This window comes from Ictalurus punctatus, chromosome 13, assembly GCF_001660625.3.
Source record: "Ictalurus punctatus breed USDA103 chromosome 13, Coco_2.0, whole genome shotgun sequence".
Classification (NCBI taxonomy): domain Eukaryota; kingdom Metazoa; phylum Chordata; class Actinopteri; order Siluriformes; family Ictaluridae; genus Ictalurus; species Ictalurus punctatus.
In genome coordinates this window covers 24,307,999-24,327,839 of record NC_030428.2, presented here as the reverse complement: position 1 = coordinate 24,327,839, position 19,841 = coordinate 24,307,999, and the positions used below count along the sequence as shown (strand labels likewise).

Sequence of the window (19,841 nt, the reverse complement as noted above, 5' to 3'; positions counted from 1 at the left end):
ATCCCTTTTCCCATTATATATCAAATTGGAAAGGCATTTATTTTCAATAAAATTTTAGAACATATTTGAAAAGTGGAAATAAAGTGCCTAACGCCTGTTTAATAATAAAGTGTTTATCGGTTAGGGGAAGGTGTAGGGAGGGCTTTATTGTCCCGATAAGGTGGCATCCATTTAATAATTTGAATAAATATAGTCATTTACACTTCATGTTATTACTGCATCCTGTTAATGTACAACAATACTGAGGTGCAAAGAGTATATATTGTATATTGTAATGTATAAAGACATTGTGCCCAGGGGCCTCTAATTCTTAATCTGGGCCTGTCTAGATTGATACACAGTGTTTACTTTTAAATGTTGTTGCTTGTAACATAGCAATTTCATGTGTTCCTTGTTCTCAGCTCATCAAGACTTTGATCATTAGTGGCTGAATGAAAGCAGGTGTGTTAGAACTGAAAACACTTAAATGTGCAGGTCGTGGAGTCTTCTCTACTCTGGAAAGTGTGTGGAGTTCTGTTTGGGATTAACACACCAAGGAAGTAAACTTAGCTCATCTGGAAATTTCTTCAAGACTTCAAGGGGGGAAAAACAGATAAAGTTCCAGGTAACTGCCAAGTTTTAGAATGATTATTACTGAAAAGAGGTTGATTTTGGAGAACATTTATAACCTCAGAACACTGAAAATGATAAACACTGATGATGTGGTTAAAAAAATCATTTAGAAAAATGTCTACAATTTTTAAGCTCAAAAGAAATCCAGATTCTTTGAATTTGCAAATAATAATAATAAATGTTAAACTGGTGTCACATGGCATATTTGCATATTTATGGTGAGATAACTCTTTACTGTCACATATTCAGAACTCCAGTATGATTCTCATCACTGCCTGTTTAAAAAATGTTAAAATATGAAGATTCTTACACCTTTCGTTCTCTGTACACTCAGATTGTTCCCATTTAATTAAACAAACAAACAAACAAAATGTTTTGGGTGATCTTTTGAGTTCATCCATATTTTTAAAACATTGATATTACAGGTAATGATGTTGGTGGACCTGCGACTGATATAGAAGAAGAAGACTTTATTGGTCACATATACATTACAGCAAAATTCTTTTCTTTGCATATCCCAGCTTGTTAGGAAGTTGGGGTCAGCCATAATATGGTGCCCCTGGAGTTAAAGGCTGGTGTGGTGCTGGAACCCCTGACCTTTTGATCAGTAACCCAGAGCCTTAACCGCTGAGCAAATTTGTAACACTTACATGCTGAAACTGATCTTTCATGTGTGTCACTTACTTGGACGGTAACATTGCTTTGCTGAATTATCTGACTAAACGTGGAATGGGAATGGAGGTTATATGTAATGAGGTAGAAGGTGATAAGGGCTGAACCTTGATGGACTCCTTGTGTGAATGAGGGGCAGTAGAAGCAGTATAATATTATTAGTGTCAGCTGTAGAGTACCAGTTATGTCAGAGTGTCTGAAAATGGGTTTGGTGTAAGGGAAATAGTTTTACTAGCATTTATGCCTCATAGCTCCAGGGTGCTTGGTTAAATCCTGAGCTTGGTGTGTTTTTATTTGTGGTGTTCCTCTAGGTTCTATGGTTTTCTCCCACCTGCCAGTGGATGGACTGGTTATGCTAAATTGTCCCTAGGTGCTTGTGAATGGTGCTGAGCAGTGATCTGGAATCCCATTCAGGTTGCATTCCCACTTTACACCCAGTATACCTGGAATTAGGATACACACATTATGACCCTAACCAGGATTAAGTGCTTACCTTACTGAAAACGAATGAATACATGGGAATAAACTAGAACCTGTTCTCCAAATATTCACGTGCACCTGTATAATTGAAAGACATTATCAGAGAGGCCATATCACGTAATTTGTAACATAGAAAAATATTTCAGAATGGTGGCACAGCGAATAGAATTGCCACCTCACAGCTCCACAGTCCTCAGTTTGGTCCTGAGCATGGGTTACTGTCTGTTTGGAGTTTCCCATTTGGACCTGTGTCTATATAGGTTTCCCATGTGTTCTCTGATTTTTTTTTCTTTCCCACCTCCCAAAAACATGGCAGTAGGTGCGTTGGCCTAAATAAATTGCGCCTAGGTGAGAATGAATGAATGAATGAATATGTGTATAATGGACTTATCCCAGCCAGGGTGTATTCCCATTTTTCCTGGGATGGGCTTCAGATCTGCCATGGCCCAGACCAGGATAAAGTGGTTACAAAAGATGAATGAATAAACATTTAAAAAAAAAAAAAAAACAATATAGCATCATCTATTACAAGATTGCAAACATTAAATCCAGTGTATGGTAGTAGTCCAACATTAATGGTTCTATCTAATGGGGTAGTAAGTCCAAGTCCCAGCACAGCCAGAGAGCTCCTCCTGCCTGATTTGTTGCGTTGGATAAAAGTGTCTGCCAAGGGAATAAATGTAAATGTAATCCAACTGCTAGCACAGCATGAATGGTCCATATATTTAAAGTGTCTCGAAGAACGTCAAGCTAATGTAGCCTTATTCATTAGCAGCAGAAAAATAAATCATTTACCTGATTTAAATGATGCATGGATGACTCTTAAGCTATTAGGGACTTAATTCAACTGTGTATGGTAATCTGTATGCATGTATTGTGTTTGGATGGGAGTTATGCTGCTTACTCTTTGTTAGTGCATTTATTCTATGTCTAAGTGGTCCAAGCCCAAGCATTGCATCACATTTGTCATTTAAACTTCTGGTTTCTTTTAGTGTTTTTCACTGCTTTTATAAGAAAGGTATGGAGCTGTAGAGCGGGTTGTCCATTAATCGTAGGGTTGGCGGTTCGATTCCCGGCCCACGTGACTCCACATGCCGAAGTGTCCTTGGGCAAGACTCTGAACCCCAAGTTGCTCCCAATGGCAAGTTAGCGCCTTGCATGGCAGCTTTGCTACCATTGGTGTGTGAGTGTGTGTGAATGGGTGAATGAGACACAGTGTAACGCGCTTTGTACAACTGTTAAGGATAAAAAAGCGCTATATAAGTGCAGAACATTTACCATTTCAGGGTACAAAGCTTGTCATTGGGGTGGTAGTCTAAGTTTAGTCTTTTGTACTATCGGTTTTATTTGGGAAAGTACATGTAGTACAAGTTTAAAACTCCTTAATCAACCACTGTGGATGTGCATTTATTCTGTCTTGGTGAAAAGAAATATAAATGCACAGTACTCCTTTTTTTATTTTTATTTTTTATTCTGAAACTGAACCGTATCCAGCAGTGCTATGGTATTTCCCTCAAAGATATTCTTGTTACTGTGTTATTCAGTAATAGGTCTAGTCACTAGACCCCAGTGCTGTTTAGTAATTTATACCTGATCAACCATGCAGTGTGCTTAGTCAGCTGAATAAGCACCAGGGAAAGACGTGTTCTTGTTTGAATAGAGGCGAGAATTCATGACAGTACAGTACCCTAGCTGACTGATTAAAGGGAAATGCCTATGTGGTCCAAGGCCAAGCATGAATCACTCCTGTATTTCATTCTTCTGGTTTATTCTAACTATTGTCAGCTATATGTGCTCGCTTACACTAGTGTTCAGAGCTACAGTATATAAACTACAGTCGCATGCAGGAGTTCCCAGGTTTAACCCAGTTCAAGATTGCTAATTAGCTGTGATGGTAAAACAAAAAAAGAAAACAATATCATACATTTATGAAAGGGACATTTGAAGTTTAGGTAAGTGTAAAACACATTATATGGACAAACCATCACACCCAAATGTGGTTTCCCCCAAACTGTTGCCACAAAGTTGAAAGCACACAATTATATAGAATGTCTTTATGCTGTAGCGTTACAATTTCCCTTCACTGGAACTACGAGGCCCAAACCTGTTCCAGCATGACGATGCCCCCGTGCACAAAGCGAGCTCCATGAAGACATGGTGTGCCAAGGTTGGAGTGGAAGAACTTGAGTGACTCACACAGAGCCCTGACCTCAATCCCACTAAACACCTTTGGGATGAACTGGAACACTGACTTCGTCCTAGGTCTCCTTGCTCCACATCAATGCCTGACCTCACTAATGCTATCATGGCTGAATGAGCACAAACCCTCACAGCCACGGTCCAAAATCAAGAGTAAGCCTTCCCAGAAGAGTGGAAGTTATATTAAGAACCTCGCTCCCCTCTATGGCCTCGCAGAAATCTTGGAGCTTCCCTTTGGCCTTGCAGACAACATCGCTCTCCTCTCCTGTCCTGCGGAGGAAGTTGTCCCACTGTTCTGCCCCGCAGAGATCGCTCTGAGCTCCAGCCCCACTGAGGACGTCGCTCTGAGCTCCAGCCCCGCTGAGGACATCACTCTGATTACCTGTTCCACTGAGGACGGTGCGTTGCTTTCTTGCTCCGCTGAGGATGCCGTTCAGTCTCCTAGTTCTGCTAGGGACATTTTGCCCAGGGGGCCAGGACCACCAGATGGAGGGAGTGCATTTTTGGGCGCTCCGGGAGAAGTGCCCTTGGGGGGTGCTTCTGTCATATCAAGGAGGTAACCCTGGACTTCATTTCCCAGAAGTCACTGCACCATATTACTGTCACATGGCCACCTGCACCTGTATGACGTTTTTTGTTTAACGAGCTCTCTCTCTCTCTCTCTATCTCTCTCTATATATATATATATATATATATATATATATATATATATATATATATATTAGAGCCATTGTTTGCACTGCTTCTTTGTCTCACGTAATTGTCTATCCTTGCTTTTGTCCGTGCATCAATGGTTAGTTTTGCCACAGTATTTAGCTTCGTGTTATGGTGGCTTTGTTTTTGTGTCTGTTTGTTTATTAAATGTTTGAAATCTGCGATTGCTTCCGCATCCTTCTTTGTAACGTGACATACAGTTTCCTCCCACTGTCCAAAAACATGCAACTGGCTATGCTCAATTGCTCCTAGGTGTGAACATATATATCCAGGGTATATTCCCACCTCACACCCAGTGTTTCTGGGATAGGCTCTGGTTCCACCTTAACCAGGATAAAACATTTACTGAAGATGACAGAATGAATGCAGTTTCTCGGATCTTCCAGCAGCGTTGTCATGGGCCTAGTACTGACATCAATCATGTCACTGCCATATATGCTGAAGTTGATGTTGTGTCACTGAAATATCTCACCAAGGGAGAACTACTGTGTGTGTGTGTGTGTGTGTGTGTGTGTGTGTGTGTGTATATAGGAAATAAAACTGGCCAAGAAGTGAACCTTGTGAGACTCCTTGCATGACTGGAGTGGTAGAGGTGTAGTACTTTTATGGTCAGCTGTAAATTGCCATGTCAAGTCGAGTAAACTTGTCTGAGCTGAAGCTTGGGGCTATGATTGTTCTTGTCAAGCATAGCAGGATAAACCAATAAATGTGAATGACATAAGGTCTTAGAAACGCTCATATAAGCGATCCGTACAGCTTGAAAGCTGCTTGGGCTTGGAGAACTTGAGCATATTCCTGTCATGGTATCAGATGATGTCCTTTTCCAGTTCTGTCCAGTTCAAACATGTTTGTTAGCTGATAAGTTAACTCAGGCGTGTTGGAAGTTGAGCCACACCCCCCCCCCCCCCCCCCTATACATAGAAATGCTATAAATTTCTATTTATTTCTAAAGAGGCCAGACCTGATGCCATGTTTGGCACATGCTCTTCTGGAACAGAGCCAGAATAAAGAGACTGAAATGAACCCCAGGTTTAAGTTTTATTTTGCAGGTCAGAACAGGAAACGCTCAGGAACAGTAAATTCTCACCGAGGCGTCATTCCTTCCTTCGGGACATGTGATATGCAATTAGAGGAGACAGCTCGAGGACTTTTGTCACAGAGCCAGCGACACTCCTTTCTTAATTTACAGCCCTGATGAGGATCTCGTCCCTGATGACACCCTGGATGGTGACTATTTCTCACCGAGCTCCAAGCGCGTGCATTTGCAACGTGAGTTGATACCGATGCACATATTGCACGCGACTCTGTGTTTGATCATCTTCACCATCATCACCACCATCATCCCAAGAGCGGTAGGCACTACTGCTGATTTATTTATTTATTTATTTTTGGTCCCGGTTGGTGAAGCTCGTTATTCCTGTACCGTGACGCCGAGCGCACGCGAAACGACCCGAGCGCGCTCACGTTACGGAGCCGCGAGATTCCGCGCGCGCCGCCGCTTCAGTTCCGACGGAGCAGTAATAGTTGGTTGTTTCGCACGAGCGCCAAGGAGGGAAAAAAAAAAATCCGCTCTTTCCAATGCAAGATCCTTTCGGCGCCTGACAAACCCGAGCACCGCGAGATACAAAACGAAAGCGGAGGGAGGGACCGCACGACGTGCGCGATTGTAGCAGGTAATAACGATGTTCTTCTTCTGCTTCTCCTTATTATTATTATTTATTTTAAAACAACACAACGCGTCGTCTCGAGCCTGCTCAGTTCCCCGGAGCTGTCTATGGTGCTGAAATCGCGTGCATAAGCTGCAGTGATGCATTGAATAGATCGTGCACAAGACAAGCTTTTATTCCTGCTGCATGCATTCAAACGCATCCCGGGCCACTGAACACATTGCAGGCTGCACCTTAACGCAATTGCATTTCTGTCGTGGCGTTTGCATAGGATAGGGATTTTATTTCCAGAAAGTGTTTGTATACATGCATGCCTGCATGCATGCAGGCAGGCATGCATGTGCTCTGCAGTTTGCATTCACGTTTATGTGATTATGGATTTTGCGTTGTGTGTAATTAGATTGTGCACTCGTCTGACTGAATGTGTGGACAGATGGAGGAGGTTTGTTTGCAGCTCCCAGTCACTAAACACTGCTGTGGAGGAGTTTATTTAGCGTGTAATACTGAAGGGTGAATGGATGCTATACTGCATGACGGGACAAATCATAACGTTAGATTATTATATATAGTCAGATTCATCTTTATATTTGCACAAGCCGATGGAATCTTATCCATGCATAATGTTAAACTCTCTCTCTCTCTCTCTCTCTCTCTCTCTCTCTCTCTCTCTGTGTGTGTGTGTGTGTGTGTGTGTGTGTGTGTGTGTGTGTGTCTTTCCTTTTCTCATCCAGGAGTACTCAAGGCTGGCTGTTCATTACTGGGAGGCATGGCTCAGACTAACAGCTATGGACAGAGCAGCAATGGAGTAGCGGATGAGTCTCCCAACATGCTCGTCTACAGAAAAGTAGGTCCCTCAGGTCTTTGTCGCTCTACATTGCTCTATTAACTGCAAACATGAGTTCTCCTGGTAACCAGCTGTCTGCTTTAGCTGGATGTAATCCTGGTTGATGCTGGCCTTTTTCTTTAATCTATTTAACTCTTGTAGTCATCTCCATTTAATTAGTATATTAGGATATAGATAAAATGCAAAGGCTCACTTCAACAATCATAGTGTAAACATGCCTGCACAGCCAGAGGAAAGGAGGATGCCCATTACTGGATCGATTAGGAGTGATTTGCCCAGCAATCTGAGCCAAAACCTGGCTTACTCACTTGTTTTATCCCTTTCCAAATGCACTATAATGTGTGAGTAATACCTAACTGCCACTGCCAACAGTAGTCGTCAATCCTTAGAAGACCAATGCACCTTTCTGTTGACTAACCTCATTTCATTTGGTGATTATTCAGAACAAAAATGTGCACTTGTTCAAGGCTATTTATTTAGATTGACTTGCATTAATCAGCCAGCGTAATTTCGGTTACTTATTTGGAGTGTTTCCTTCTACTTTTTCTCAAATTAAGCATAGAAATGTACATTCCCCCCACTGGCCAGACAGGGCAAGATTTGATTTTTATTTATTTATTTTTTAAAAACTGGGCATCCTGTCTCTAGGGAGTGTAAACGCACTGAGCTTGTGCTAATTGCAAAAGTTGTTTAGAGAACATTTATTAACCGTCATGTTTAATAACTGATTATCAGTGTGGTGTGGCTTGTCTGGTCAGTGTAGCAAAAAAAAAAAAAAAAAAAAAAATCATTTGTGGATACTGCAAAAGTGTGGGTGATTTGGGTATTTATTTATTTTTTCTTTCAGCTTTTCCCCATTTTGAACCACAATAATAAGCCATTAGGGTGTAAATATTTTTGTCATGTAAAATAATTCTTAACCCCTTTACACTGCTAACTGGGTACATTCCTCAATCTTATAATTGCATTGAATAACCCGTCCTATTAGTGACACTGTATTTACTGAATAATGCATAGTAGTTAGAGTATATGATGATAAATTAGTGACTCAATCTTTCATCCATTCATCTTCAGTAAGCTTTTTATCCTGGTCAGGGTCACAGTGGATCCAGAGCCTATCTGTAGAACACTGGGGGATGTGTCAGGCATAGACCTTGGATGGGACATCACCAGAGGTGGGAAGAGTAGCCAAAAAATTTTACCCAACTACAAGTAAAACTACTTACAGAAATAATTACAAGTAACAGTAAAAGTAATAATGTTAATAATTACCTGAGTAAGAGTAACAAAGTATCCAATGAGAAGATTACTCAAGTAGCAAGTTACTAGTTACCTCGGATCTGATTCAAATGAAGGGAAAATCCTGAATCTCAGACTACATAGAGAACTGTAAGTCCCTACCTCTTCTTGAAAGTCTGTTCTGTTTATATAATATAAAACCTGGGATCAAGATGTAGCAACATATCCCAGTCCTGTGATGGGTACAATAACACACAACCTGCCATTATCAACACAAAATCTCACACACGCGCCGCAAAAAAACAAACATTTTCCCAACAGTTGACTGTCTTTATTTTCACGACATGTTAACAACACAAACTTGTCAGCATCTGCATTTAAACAAGACAACAGGGAACAAAAGAACTGACTACTGAACAGAACACAAGAGAAAGTGTGTAGAGACAGAGAGAGTGTATGTTTTAGTATCTGCAGACCACCGCATGAGACTCGCGACCTCATTATACGTGATGTCAACTAATTATTAAAACATATATTCATTAAACACTTAACAATAATGGAGGAACACCACCGAATGTAGCGAAGGGAAAGTACATTTCTGTGATTGAAAATGAACTTGAGTAAGGGTATGGCCAGTCAAACTTAATCTTAAAAGTTGTTTAAAAAAAAAAAAAAGTTTTTTTTTTTTTTTTGGGAGGGGGGTGGACTTTCGAAACTCCACACAGATGTCATTGAAGAATACGCTCTAATATAAATAACTAATAATATATGTAGAAAAGAAAAAACATGGTGTTTATTAACAGGTTGTAGGTTCCACTACTGAACCCTGAGTTCTGAGTGCTAAACCGTACACCACAGGTTCCCAACCCTGGTTCTAGAGATCACTGTCCTACATATTTTTAGTGTTTTCCTGCAATAACACACCCACCTTAACTCATGATGGGCTGAATCAGCTGAATGAGGTGTATTGGGAGCAGAAAAACACTAAAATGTGCAGGAAATGGGGTACTCCAGGATTAAGGTTTGGGAACCTGTGCCATACCCCATGACTGGCTGGATCTGGGTGCTTTAAAATTATTTTAAAGCACAGTGATAGCTCAGTGGTTTAGGTTCTGAGCTACGTCTGCCAGAGAGTCTCTGTTGAGCTCTTGAGAGAGGCCCTTAAGCCTCACTTGATCAGCTCCCTGCTTGGATTGATTCACAACCTGCAAAATTAAATTTAGTGCCTTCAGCCTGGTGAGTAGCTTGGTGAGTAGACTTGATTCCGACTGGGGACTGGTGGAGTCTCGAATGAACGTGTAGCTGCTTTAAGTAAAGGTGACTTTGCATTTTCTTGCATTTATCCAAGGTATACAGTTAAAGGCTTTCTATTTAACCTCAAGGTCGTTCAGATGTTCTACCAGTGATTTGCCTTCTTTGTTTGCTTGGGTGATTTTCTGAGGGGGGAATTTGCTGTATTTGTACATCATCTGGAATGTACTCATTTACCACTGACTATCTTTCCAGATGCCGTGTTTACTTTTCTGTAGATTTCTTACATAAGGCTACTTATGATGGTTTACACTTTCTTGTAATCTTCATCACTTCGCTCTTCTCGATTCTGCTCCTGATGAGTGTATTTACTGTGTATTGTTTCGCCTTCTCCATGGTGAGGGACGTGTCTGTCACTTGAACTATGCATTTGCAATACTGGTCATACTGTTTGGGTTTTATGTACATTGCTCCTGTATTGATTATCCTACATATGTCATCTCACTGTACTCTACAGTGTTTATGTGTAAATGATGAATAAGATGATGGTAAGAGTTTGCGAGTTTTGCACATACATAATTCCCTTTCAAGATTCACGCATTTACAAGAAGAGGAAGGAAAGAAGGTCAAGCAATGCAGAGGGATTAGGACAGAGTCTGTGATGGGTGTCAGTATTGAGTATGAGGCAGAAAGCTGGATGCAAGCAAGTGCTGTGGTTGGAAAATCGTGTGGCAGCCAAGCAGACTGTCCAGAATTCTGATCAAAACCAGGTCCAACTTCAAACAGAAACTTGACTGATGGATACGAAGCATGAATATCAACGGCAGAGAATCACACAGGCAAGACTTTGCGAAGTGTGTTTGACAGTCCAGGTTATTTAAAGGAGTTTGTGAATGAGATACGGGTGTGCGTGAATAGAAATTGGTGGACTGTGAATGGATATCGGTGTCATGTGATTAGTCAGGTGATGTAGCTTGTAGTGTATGTGCTGACTGAGAATGCTGAGTTTGTTTGTTTGATATGCTGCTTGTTGAGGATTCTTCTGGGAGTTGGGGTTTGAGACACTAGCAGGCACATCTTGACTTTGTGATTTTAGATGGCTGATGATTTCTTTCATGTATGTGTGTTAGAAAATGCTTTTTGACCAGCATATACTAGAGGGTATAGTTAGTCCTGGATCAAAATTAATAAACATAATTCCAGTGTATGGTTACTAATCTGTATCCAGAAATGTGTAATTAAGTCAGTTTTATGCGGCGGGGGTTTGATTCCCACCGCAGCCCTGTGTATGCAGGGTTTGCGTGTTTTCCTTGTGCCACGGGGGTTTCCTCCAAGTACTCCAGTTTCCTCCCCCATCCAAAGGCATGCATGGTAGGATAATTGGCATGTCCAGTGTCCGTAGTGTGTATGTGATTGTGCCCTGTGATGGATTGGCACCCCGTCCAGGGTGTACCCCGCCTTGTGCCCGACGCTCCCTGGGATAGGCTCCATGTTCCCCGCAACGCAGTAGGATAAGCAGTATAGAAAATGGATGGATGGATATACGTAAGTCCTGACTGGTGTGGAAATAATTTGTGTGAGAAGTTTTAAGCATCTACATTAAGATCACTGGAACTGTCACCACTACTTTGCAGTTTTGCTTTATTTCATGTGCATTTAACGGAATTACTCTTTTTATCAGTAATTATGAATTCTGTCAGTACACATTGTCTTTTATGCCCTCAAAGAGATGGCCTTATTTTCAGCAGATATAATGGCTGTTACTCAGAATGGATATTCATAGCTACAGTTGGGAAAAAAAAGAGATATTAATTTGTTTTTAATGACCATTTTGTGAACACCACCTGCAAAGTCACATTTTTGATGAATTTATTGAAGGAAATCTACCATTTGGGCAATACCCGTATTACCAGATTTATCAGTCACATTTTAGTTTTCAGCCCCAGGATGGTGTATATGATGTCAGTCAACTTTCACTGTCTATATATAGTCCTGAGGTCATATCTGAAATGAGCAACACTTTAGTTTGCTTTAGACAGATTAAGGAGGACATCTGTAATCATGATGAGTGATAGGATAGGATTTACAGGATGATGTGTCAATACAATGTTCACATTGTTTGCCATAACCAAAAAAGTTCCCTATGTAAGGATTCATTCGTTTCCAGTAACTGTTTTTATCCTGAAATGGATCCACACCAATTCACACCTGGTGGTAATCTAGCATAGCCAATTCCAGAGAACGTGGAAGGAAACCCACACAGATATGGCGAGAAACTCCACACAGACAGTAGTCCAAGCTCAGGACTGAACAAAGGACCCTGGAGCTGCCCACTGTACCACATGCGCAATACGTACAGTGGTGCTTGAAAGTTTGTGAAGCCTTTCGAATTTTCAATAATTTCTGCATAAATATGACCTGAGCATCATCAGATTTTCACACAAGTTGTAATAGTGGACAACGATAACCCCTTTAAACAAATGAGACAAAAATATCATACTTGGTCATTTATTTATCGAGGAAAACGATCCGATATTACACCTCAAGTGGCAAAAGTATGTGAACCTCTTAGATTGGCAGTTTTAATTTTGAAGGTGAAATTAGAGTCAGGTGTTTTCAAACAATGGGATGAATATCAGGTGTGAGTGAGCACCCTGCTTAATTTAAAGAACAAGGTTCTATCAGAGTCTGATCTTCACAACACATGTTTGTGGAAGTGTATCACGGCACGAACAAAAGAGATTTCTAAGGAGATCAGAAAAAGAGCTGTTGATGCTCATCAGGTTGGAAAAGGTTACAAAACCATCTCTAAAGAGTTTCGGCTCCACCAATACACAGTCAGACAGATTGTGTACAAAGGCAGGAAATTCAAGACCATTGTTACCGTCCCCAGGACTACAAGGTCACAAAGGAACTCCTTGTAACTTCTAAGCTACTAAAGGGCTCTCCCACATTGGCTAATGTTAAAGTTCATGAGTCCACCGTCAGGAGAACAGTGAACATCAATGGTGTGCCTGGCAGGGTTACAAGGAGAACGTCACTTCTCTCCAAGAAGAACATTGCTGCCTGTTTCTATTTGCTAAAGTTCACAGGGACAAGCCAGAAGGCTATAGTTTTGTGGATGGATGAGAACAAAATAGAACTTTTTAGTTTAAATGAGAAGAGTTATGTTAGTTATGTTAACTCATAAACTAAGAGTTGAAGGGATTCATTCACAAAATATTTGTCTATAACGGGGCATAGTCAAATACAGCTCTTATTTCTTTACAAGGCTGTCACTACACTTCAATATCTACACGAGATAAAATATCACAGTGGCTAGAGAGCAGCTAGGCTTGTGACCTTGATGGTGTTACAGGGCCTGAGGGAGGATTGGAAGAAAATGAATGGGGTAATCCAGAGATTAAAGCCTCGGCGGTGACACTTTAGGCACTGTGGCTGCTTGTGACAGTCATCTGTGTCCTACTTTCTTCCATGGAGGAATAAATTGAATATCACTTCCACACATATAACACTGTAGTGTTTTGGTTCACCTTCAGGTCTTTTCCAGCTCATGAATCCTCTACCAAATCCTGTTCTGAACAGTTCATGTGAACGAGGGCTTTGTGTATCTGGGGCTCGGGCCTAAAATTAAAGGAGCTGCTGAATATTTTAGCACCTGCATTACTCAGGCTGTGCCTACACTGTAAATCCACCGCTGTCCTCCTTCTCGGTTTCTTCCTCTATGTCCACAGCATGGAAATGGAGTAGGTGTTGTCGTCATCGTCGTTGTTGTTCTGGTGGTACGCTCTGTTTCATATTCATATATCAGGCCCTCCAGTGAGCATGGGGTTGCTGAATGACGAGAGCAATGCTTTTATGATTCAAACTCCTAACGCTGAAGCCGAGCTTGAGTAAGGAGTCTGATTGCATGCTGGTGTAATTGATTCATTTCGCCGGCTAATTTCCTTTCTGGGGATTTCTAATGTTGATAGAGAGGCGCTGGGTGATATGACCTAGATTCATGCTTCATAGAGAGTGAAGAGTCTATGTCAAGGATTAGCTTGGAATTTCCAATCAGTACCAAGATCCAGATCAGATTCTGATTTACTATTAATGGAGAAATTAAGGAATAAAACACTTGGGGGCACGTTGTTATAGGAAACGAATGAATAAAGTTGATTTTCTGACAGTTGTCCTGTAACATGTCCCAAATTGTTTTATCTGTTTTATACCACAGGAATTTGCCAATGATTACATTTTTTTAATTTATTAGAGAAAGATTTGTCTTACTTTTTGACTGTTTTATAGCAACATTTAATGTCTTGTGGCTTTTAAAATGAATATGTTAGCCTTGTGCTCCAAAACAATGACAAAATTCAAGTTTAGAAGATGTACGCATTCAAAATGTACAGTCTCTCTCTGTACCACCACTATGGATCAACAATCTGAATGACATCATTTTGCACTTCAGCTTCTCATCAGATTTTCTGTCCAATCATATGCTCTCTAGAACCTGAAGTGTCCCCGACAATAAAAAAAAAATCACCTTGCTGAAGTTGCCGAAATCTTCTCACCAAGCGTGTGTTGTGTATATGTGTCTTTGGCTGTTCGATCGCAGGCGTTTTATTCAGTTTTCCAACTGTAAGTCGATTAAGGTGGAAATGGCTTGAATTCATTCGCTTTGAAGAAAGAGGCTGTGAGATAAGCTAAACATTATTGGCTATTTATAAAGGGGGAGGAGCCACTCGACATGTCCCACCCTGACGTCCTGTTTCAGCGGAAATTACATCGACGCATCGAATAACGCTGCACGTTTCAAGGCACTTCACGGGGACTTTAACGTTGTGGAATGTACATAAAACAAATCAGTTCAGGCTCGCACGTATGTTATGATGTTATAACAGTCGTGGAAGTTGTTAAATTGTGAGACCGCATTGTTTCTTCTTTGCTGTTTAGTTGCCTTTTGAGGTAAACCTCAACACTTCACCGTTATATATTACTCTAAGATTGTCGCAATTTCATTCAAAGCTCAAATTTTTTTTTTTTTAAATCAGCACATTCCGATCGCATTAGTATATATTAATTAAGTACTTGTTCTGATATATATATATTAATTAAGTACTTGTTTCTACAGTAACAGTTTAATTTACAGGGACTTGTATGGTGGGCATAATCTAAGCCTATTAATAAACGGATAAAAATAATGGGCTGTTGTTTAACAAAGAAAAATGTATAATTTTTGATATGATGATGTTTTCTGTAAGATGTTTATTTAACATTCATGGAAGGAGTCTCTAGAGTCAGCTCTTTGTAACATTTGAGGGGTAAAACTGGAACTGTTTAGCTGTTATAGCAGAAGTGATGACATGAACTAACTTGTTTTGTTTGGATATTCCACATCGTTAAATGTAGCTAAACGGTTACATGTCACTCTTGAATAAATTAAAGATTGTTAACATTGGCATTGACTGCTGTGGTATAAGAGGAATAAAACACTTCAGGATGTGCTGTTATTGGAGAAAAATCACCATCAGGGTGGTAACGATAACTCCACTTCATGTTGAGTCGCTGTTTTCTTAGAAAAGCACACCCCAATTGTTGTATTCCTTTCATAATATCTCTGTTGATTAAACTTCTCATGATGTCAGGAGGAAGTGGTCCAGACTAACGTACTGGGGTTTGCTAGTAAGTTTAACTAACTGCATTTGTCTTGTTAAAAGTAGCAACGCTCTAATAAGTATTTCATTCCACTGCCGTGATAAGGTTAATCGCCGTTCTGTTCTATAGTCTTTATATTTTTTAACTGGCAGAATGTCATACAGTGTGGGGTTTAAAATGTCAACAAGTCAAGTATCTGCTATTGAAAGGACTTGGCATCGGTTCTGTCAAATGCACGTTAACATGGATAATGAGATGTAAAATCAGTTGCATACACAAATCGCATGGTTTCATTTACATAATGATGATGGGACACGACAAGCTTTTATTTTTCATTATGGAAGTGCTGCATTGCTTATAGCTGGGTTTACTCCAACTGCTCCTTTAAGTGGAAATCAAAGTATGAGAAGCTGCTGTTTGGCTTTACAGAACTTGTTGATCGTCATAATGTTCAGCAGGATTGAGAAAATCAGCCTGTGGCATTGCATAGAAGCTGTGTGTGTGTGTGTGTGTGTGTGTGTGTGTGTGTGTGTGTGTGTGTGTGTGTGTGTGTGTGTGTGTGTGTGTGTGTGTGGTTGTTGTGGCTGTAAGGGGCTCTGTTGGAGTTCAGTTCCCTGCAATTACAAGCACAAAAGCTGAAGTCTCGCCTTCATTCAGATCAAAGTACGTCGGTTTGGCCGTCTCGCTTCAGAGCAACACTTAACCTATATCGCTGTGTTAAAAGCAATTGCTGAAATATTAGCGGGCCGGGTATATCCGAAACAACAAATATTGATTTCTGTTCTCTTTCACAAGCACATTTTCTCTTACTTTCTCTTATTTCTCTCACAGTGCTGTGAAAAAAAAAATTTGCCCCCATCCTGATTTCTTCTGTTTTTGTTTATCTCTCATAGTAAATTGTTTCAGAAATTAAAACAAACTCTAGGACAAAACAAAGTCAACCAGAGTAAACACAAAACACGGTTTTTAAATGATAATTCCCCGAAACTATGAAAGCTGGACTAGACACAACTAAGCCTGATTACTGCAAACCCTGTTCAATCAAATCTACACTTAAATAGAACTTTTCAACAGCAAGTTGGTTAAAAGGTCTTACCCAGTAACGCACTGTGTCAAAGTTGAAAGAAATTCCAGAAACGATAAGGAAAAAGGTGATTGAATACATCACTCTGGGAAGGGTTACAAAGCTATTTCAAAGGCTCTGGGACTCCAAAGAACCACAGTGAGAGCCATTATCTCCAAATGACTCCAAAATCTCCCGAACTCGCCACAGTAGTTAAACTTCCCAGAAGCGGCCGACCTTACAAAATTCCTCCAAGAGCACAGCAACGACTAATCCAGGAAGTCACAAAAGAGCCAAGGACATCATCAAATGACCTTCAGGCCTCTATGGCATGAATAAAGGTCACTGTTCATGACTCCACTATCCATGGAAGAGTGGTGAGGTGAAAACCACTGCTAACCCAGAAGAACCTTAAGGTTTTTTTGCCAAAACACACCTTCATGATCCTCAAACCTTTTGGGAGAATGTTCTGTGTAGTGATAAGTTGAAAGTGGAACTGTTTGGAAGACAGCGGTCCCGTTACATCTGGCATAAACCAACACTAAATTCCACAAAAAGAACATCATCGCTACAGTCGAGCATGGTGGAGGAAGTGTGATGGTGTGGGGATGCTTTGCTGCTTCAGGGGCTGGGCAGCTTGCAATAACTGAGGGAAACATGAATTCTACTGTTTACCAGAAAATCCTAAAGGAGAATGTCCGGTCTTATGTCCGTAAGTGGAAACTCAAACGTAACTGGATTATGCAGCAAGACAATGATCCAAAGCATAGGAGTAAATCCTAGTTCTAGAAGTAAGTGAAAGGAGCTCAGCCAGATTTTAAGATTAAGGGGGCAGTTAGTTTTTCACATTGGTGATGGGTGTTGGATAATTGTTTTTGCTTCAATAAAAATAATAATAAAAACTGCATTGTGTGTTTACTCAGCTCGCCTTTGTTTTATGTTGTATTTTGTTTGCAGACCTCAAACTATTTAGTATGAGATATGCACAGATACACACAAAAGGATCATTATTTCGAAATTGCAGCGTAGTGATGCAAAATATGTTTGATGAAATATTTCACAAGCACAAAAACTCTTAAAAATGTAAATGTGACTTCTTTTGAATAAGACTTCCAGTAACATTTCAAAAATAATAACACTCAAAGTCTGTGTTCATAGCTGAGCGATATTCATAATATTACTTTGTAATATGAGAATCCAACAAAATATTGGATATTGGATGATTTCATTCAAACCTCATGACCGATAGTATAGGAACGCCTGCTATAATCCATATCCCAGTGTTGAGATATGTGTTCAGCACAAAAGTCTGTCTTTCCTCTTTAAAGTGTTTTTATATTTTAAATAAATAAATAAATAAATAAATAAAAAATTTTTAAAAAGGTACCTGTAGTGATAATTGCTTGGGTAAAGCTGTCATTGTCCAAGGATGAAAAGTTTCCAAGATCTCTGAGAATCGGACGACCTCCTCTCAGGCTGACCATAGACATTGTCCATTCATAAAGAACGTTATGAATATTTGTAGATTTACAAATTCTTTTGTGTTGTAGTGACTTCAACTGCATGCTCTGGATAAGACTTAATGCCTAAATCTAAATAATATGTGGATGTACATTCAACTTGTGATTAAGCCAAATGACTTGAAGGCTAAATGATTCAGGAATGGGGGGAAAAAAAGAAGAACATCGTGCAGCAAGAAAAATAAAACACCATGTAACTTGGAAGATGCCTGATCTGGGTCTGTAATATTGATTTGTGTGAGCAGGATCTTATTTTTAAAGTGCTTGGTAAGAGTTTACTGAAGGAGAGTGTTCATAAGGCTACATGACACCCACAAAAGCTCTTACACAAACACTTATAAAGGCCTATTCCAAAAGATGGCAGCTGACCTAAAGAATACATTTGTTATTTTGATGGAAAAGGCGACGTAACACGTGAGTCAAGTGACATAAAGTTGCATTATGACCCTTTCTGGTCTGAATTGTGTATTATTTTCTCTGGCTATAGAATGCAACACTTTGGAACTAGTCACCTAACTTTTAAAACTATAAGCTCCTTCACTTTCTCTGATGATATGTTCATCTCTGAGACTCGTAGACACAGCTAGCTCACTAACTCGGCTAGCTTTAGATAATGTAGAGAGCACGATTATGTTCACTGGCCACTTTATATTTTCAGTTATCCAGTTTGGGTGAGCCTGTACCCACTGTAGACGCAGATTCCTGTTCTTAGCTGGCAGGGCTGGAACCCTACGTGGTCTTCTGCTGGCTGTTGTAGTCCAGCTGCTTCCCGGTTTGAGACGCTTTTCTGCTCACCATGATTGTAAAGAGTGGTTGAGTTACTCTAGCCTTCCTCTCAGCACGAACCAGTCTGACCATTCTCCTCTGACGAGAGAGAGAAACAGAGAAAGCAAGAGAGAGAGAGAATCATTACCATTATGTGACTCTGTACATTGAGCTACAATGTCTGTTGCTAGAATGTTCAAATGTAAATCAATCATTGGCATGCCACTCTCATCAAAAATAAAAGGAAAGGACATATGATAATACTAAATAGCTCGCGCGCACACGCACACACATATGCTCAGTAGGACACTGTCAGGAAAACTCAGCCCTGTTCTGGATCTTGTTCTTTTTTTAGCAGCTTACTGCAAAAACACCCAGCTTATAAACAGCTCATCATTAATCTCTCTCACACACACAGAGGTGTATGCGTTCATTCATTACCCACTCCTTCTCTGTGACTCCTCCTCCCATTCACAGCTGGCACTCAGCCACGCCCTCACTGCTACAAGGTGTTTCTGTGCGTTCAAGTCCTCCTGGGAAGTTTATACTTACGAGTTCGGGTTAGGAAGTCCTATTAATGATGTCAGGTGCACCTTCTCTTTTTTGATCAATTACAAAAAATACAGTAACTCTACTTCTAGAAGAATAAAGAATGAGCATCATGCTTTGTAAAAAAATGTTTTTTATCAATCAATTCATGAAGATTGTATACAGCGGTTCCATCCATTGATTCCGGCATGTTTTCTTACTGGTGTGCTTCCGACTCGGAGCTCATAATTACTCACGACTTTGTGGTAGCGTTCATGTTCGTTCAACTAGTAAATAAAATCTTTATTACTGAATCCGCATCGCTCTGCTGTGTTGATGGAATCGTCACAAAAATTGTGATGCATGTTTACAATGTTCCTGTGGGACTTTTCCATCATGCAATAGGCCTAGTTCAAAGCCCTGTTCCTGATGCACCGCTTCTAATATTTAATCTGCTTAATAGTATTCCATCATTCATGGATTCATGCTTGCTGTCGTGGGCGAGGCCTGTGCCATGCTGGCACTGAATAATGCACCACAGAGCAGCTAGATTTTCCACACAACCTGTGTAAAGTGCAGCCTGGATACAGCAGTGCTGTCGCAGGCTGGAGTAGGCTAGCAACTCTGGGCACGTATTTTGCAGTGTG

The 19,841-nt window shown here is 40.4% G+C and overlaps 1 protein-coding gene across 1 annotated transcript in view; it reads left to right on the top strand.

The window, feature by feature from the left end:
• The first annotated feature begins 334 nt into the window (after positions 1 to 334).
• The window catches only part of rgs7b (regulator of G protein signaling 7b), a 116,573-nt gene continuing 97,066 nt past the window's right edge, over positions 335 to 19,841 (top strand). The window contains exons 1-2 of the mRNA XM_053685284.1: positions 335 to 604; positions 7,076 to 7,188. Coding sequence (XP_053541259.1) covers positions 7,111 to 7,188 — 78 coding nt within the window. The 5' untranslated portion in view covers positions 335 to 604; positions 7,076 to 7,110. The remainder of the gene's footprint in view (positions 605 to 7,075; positions 7,189 to 19,841) is intronic.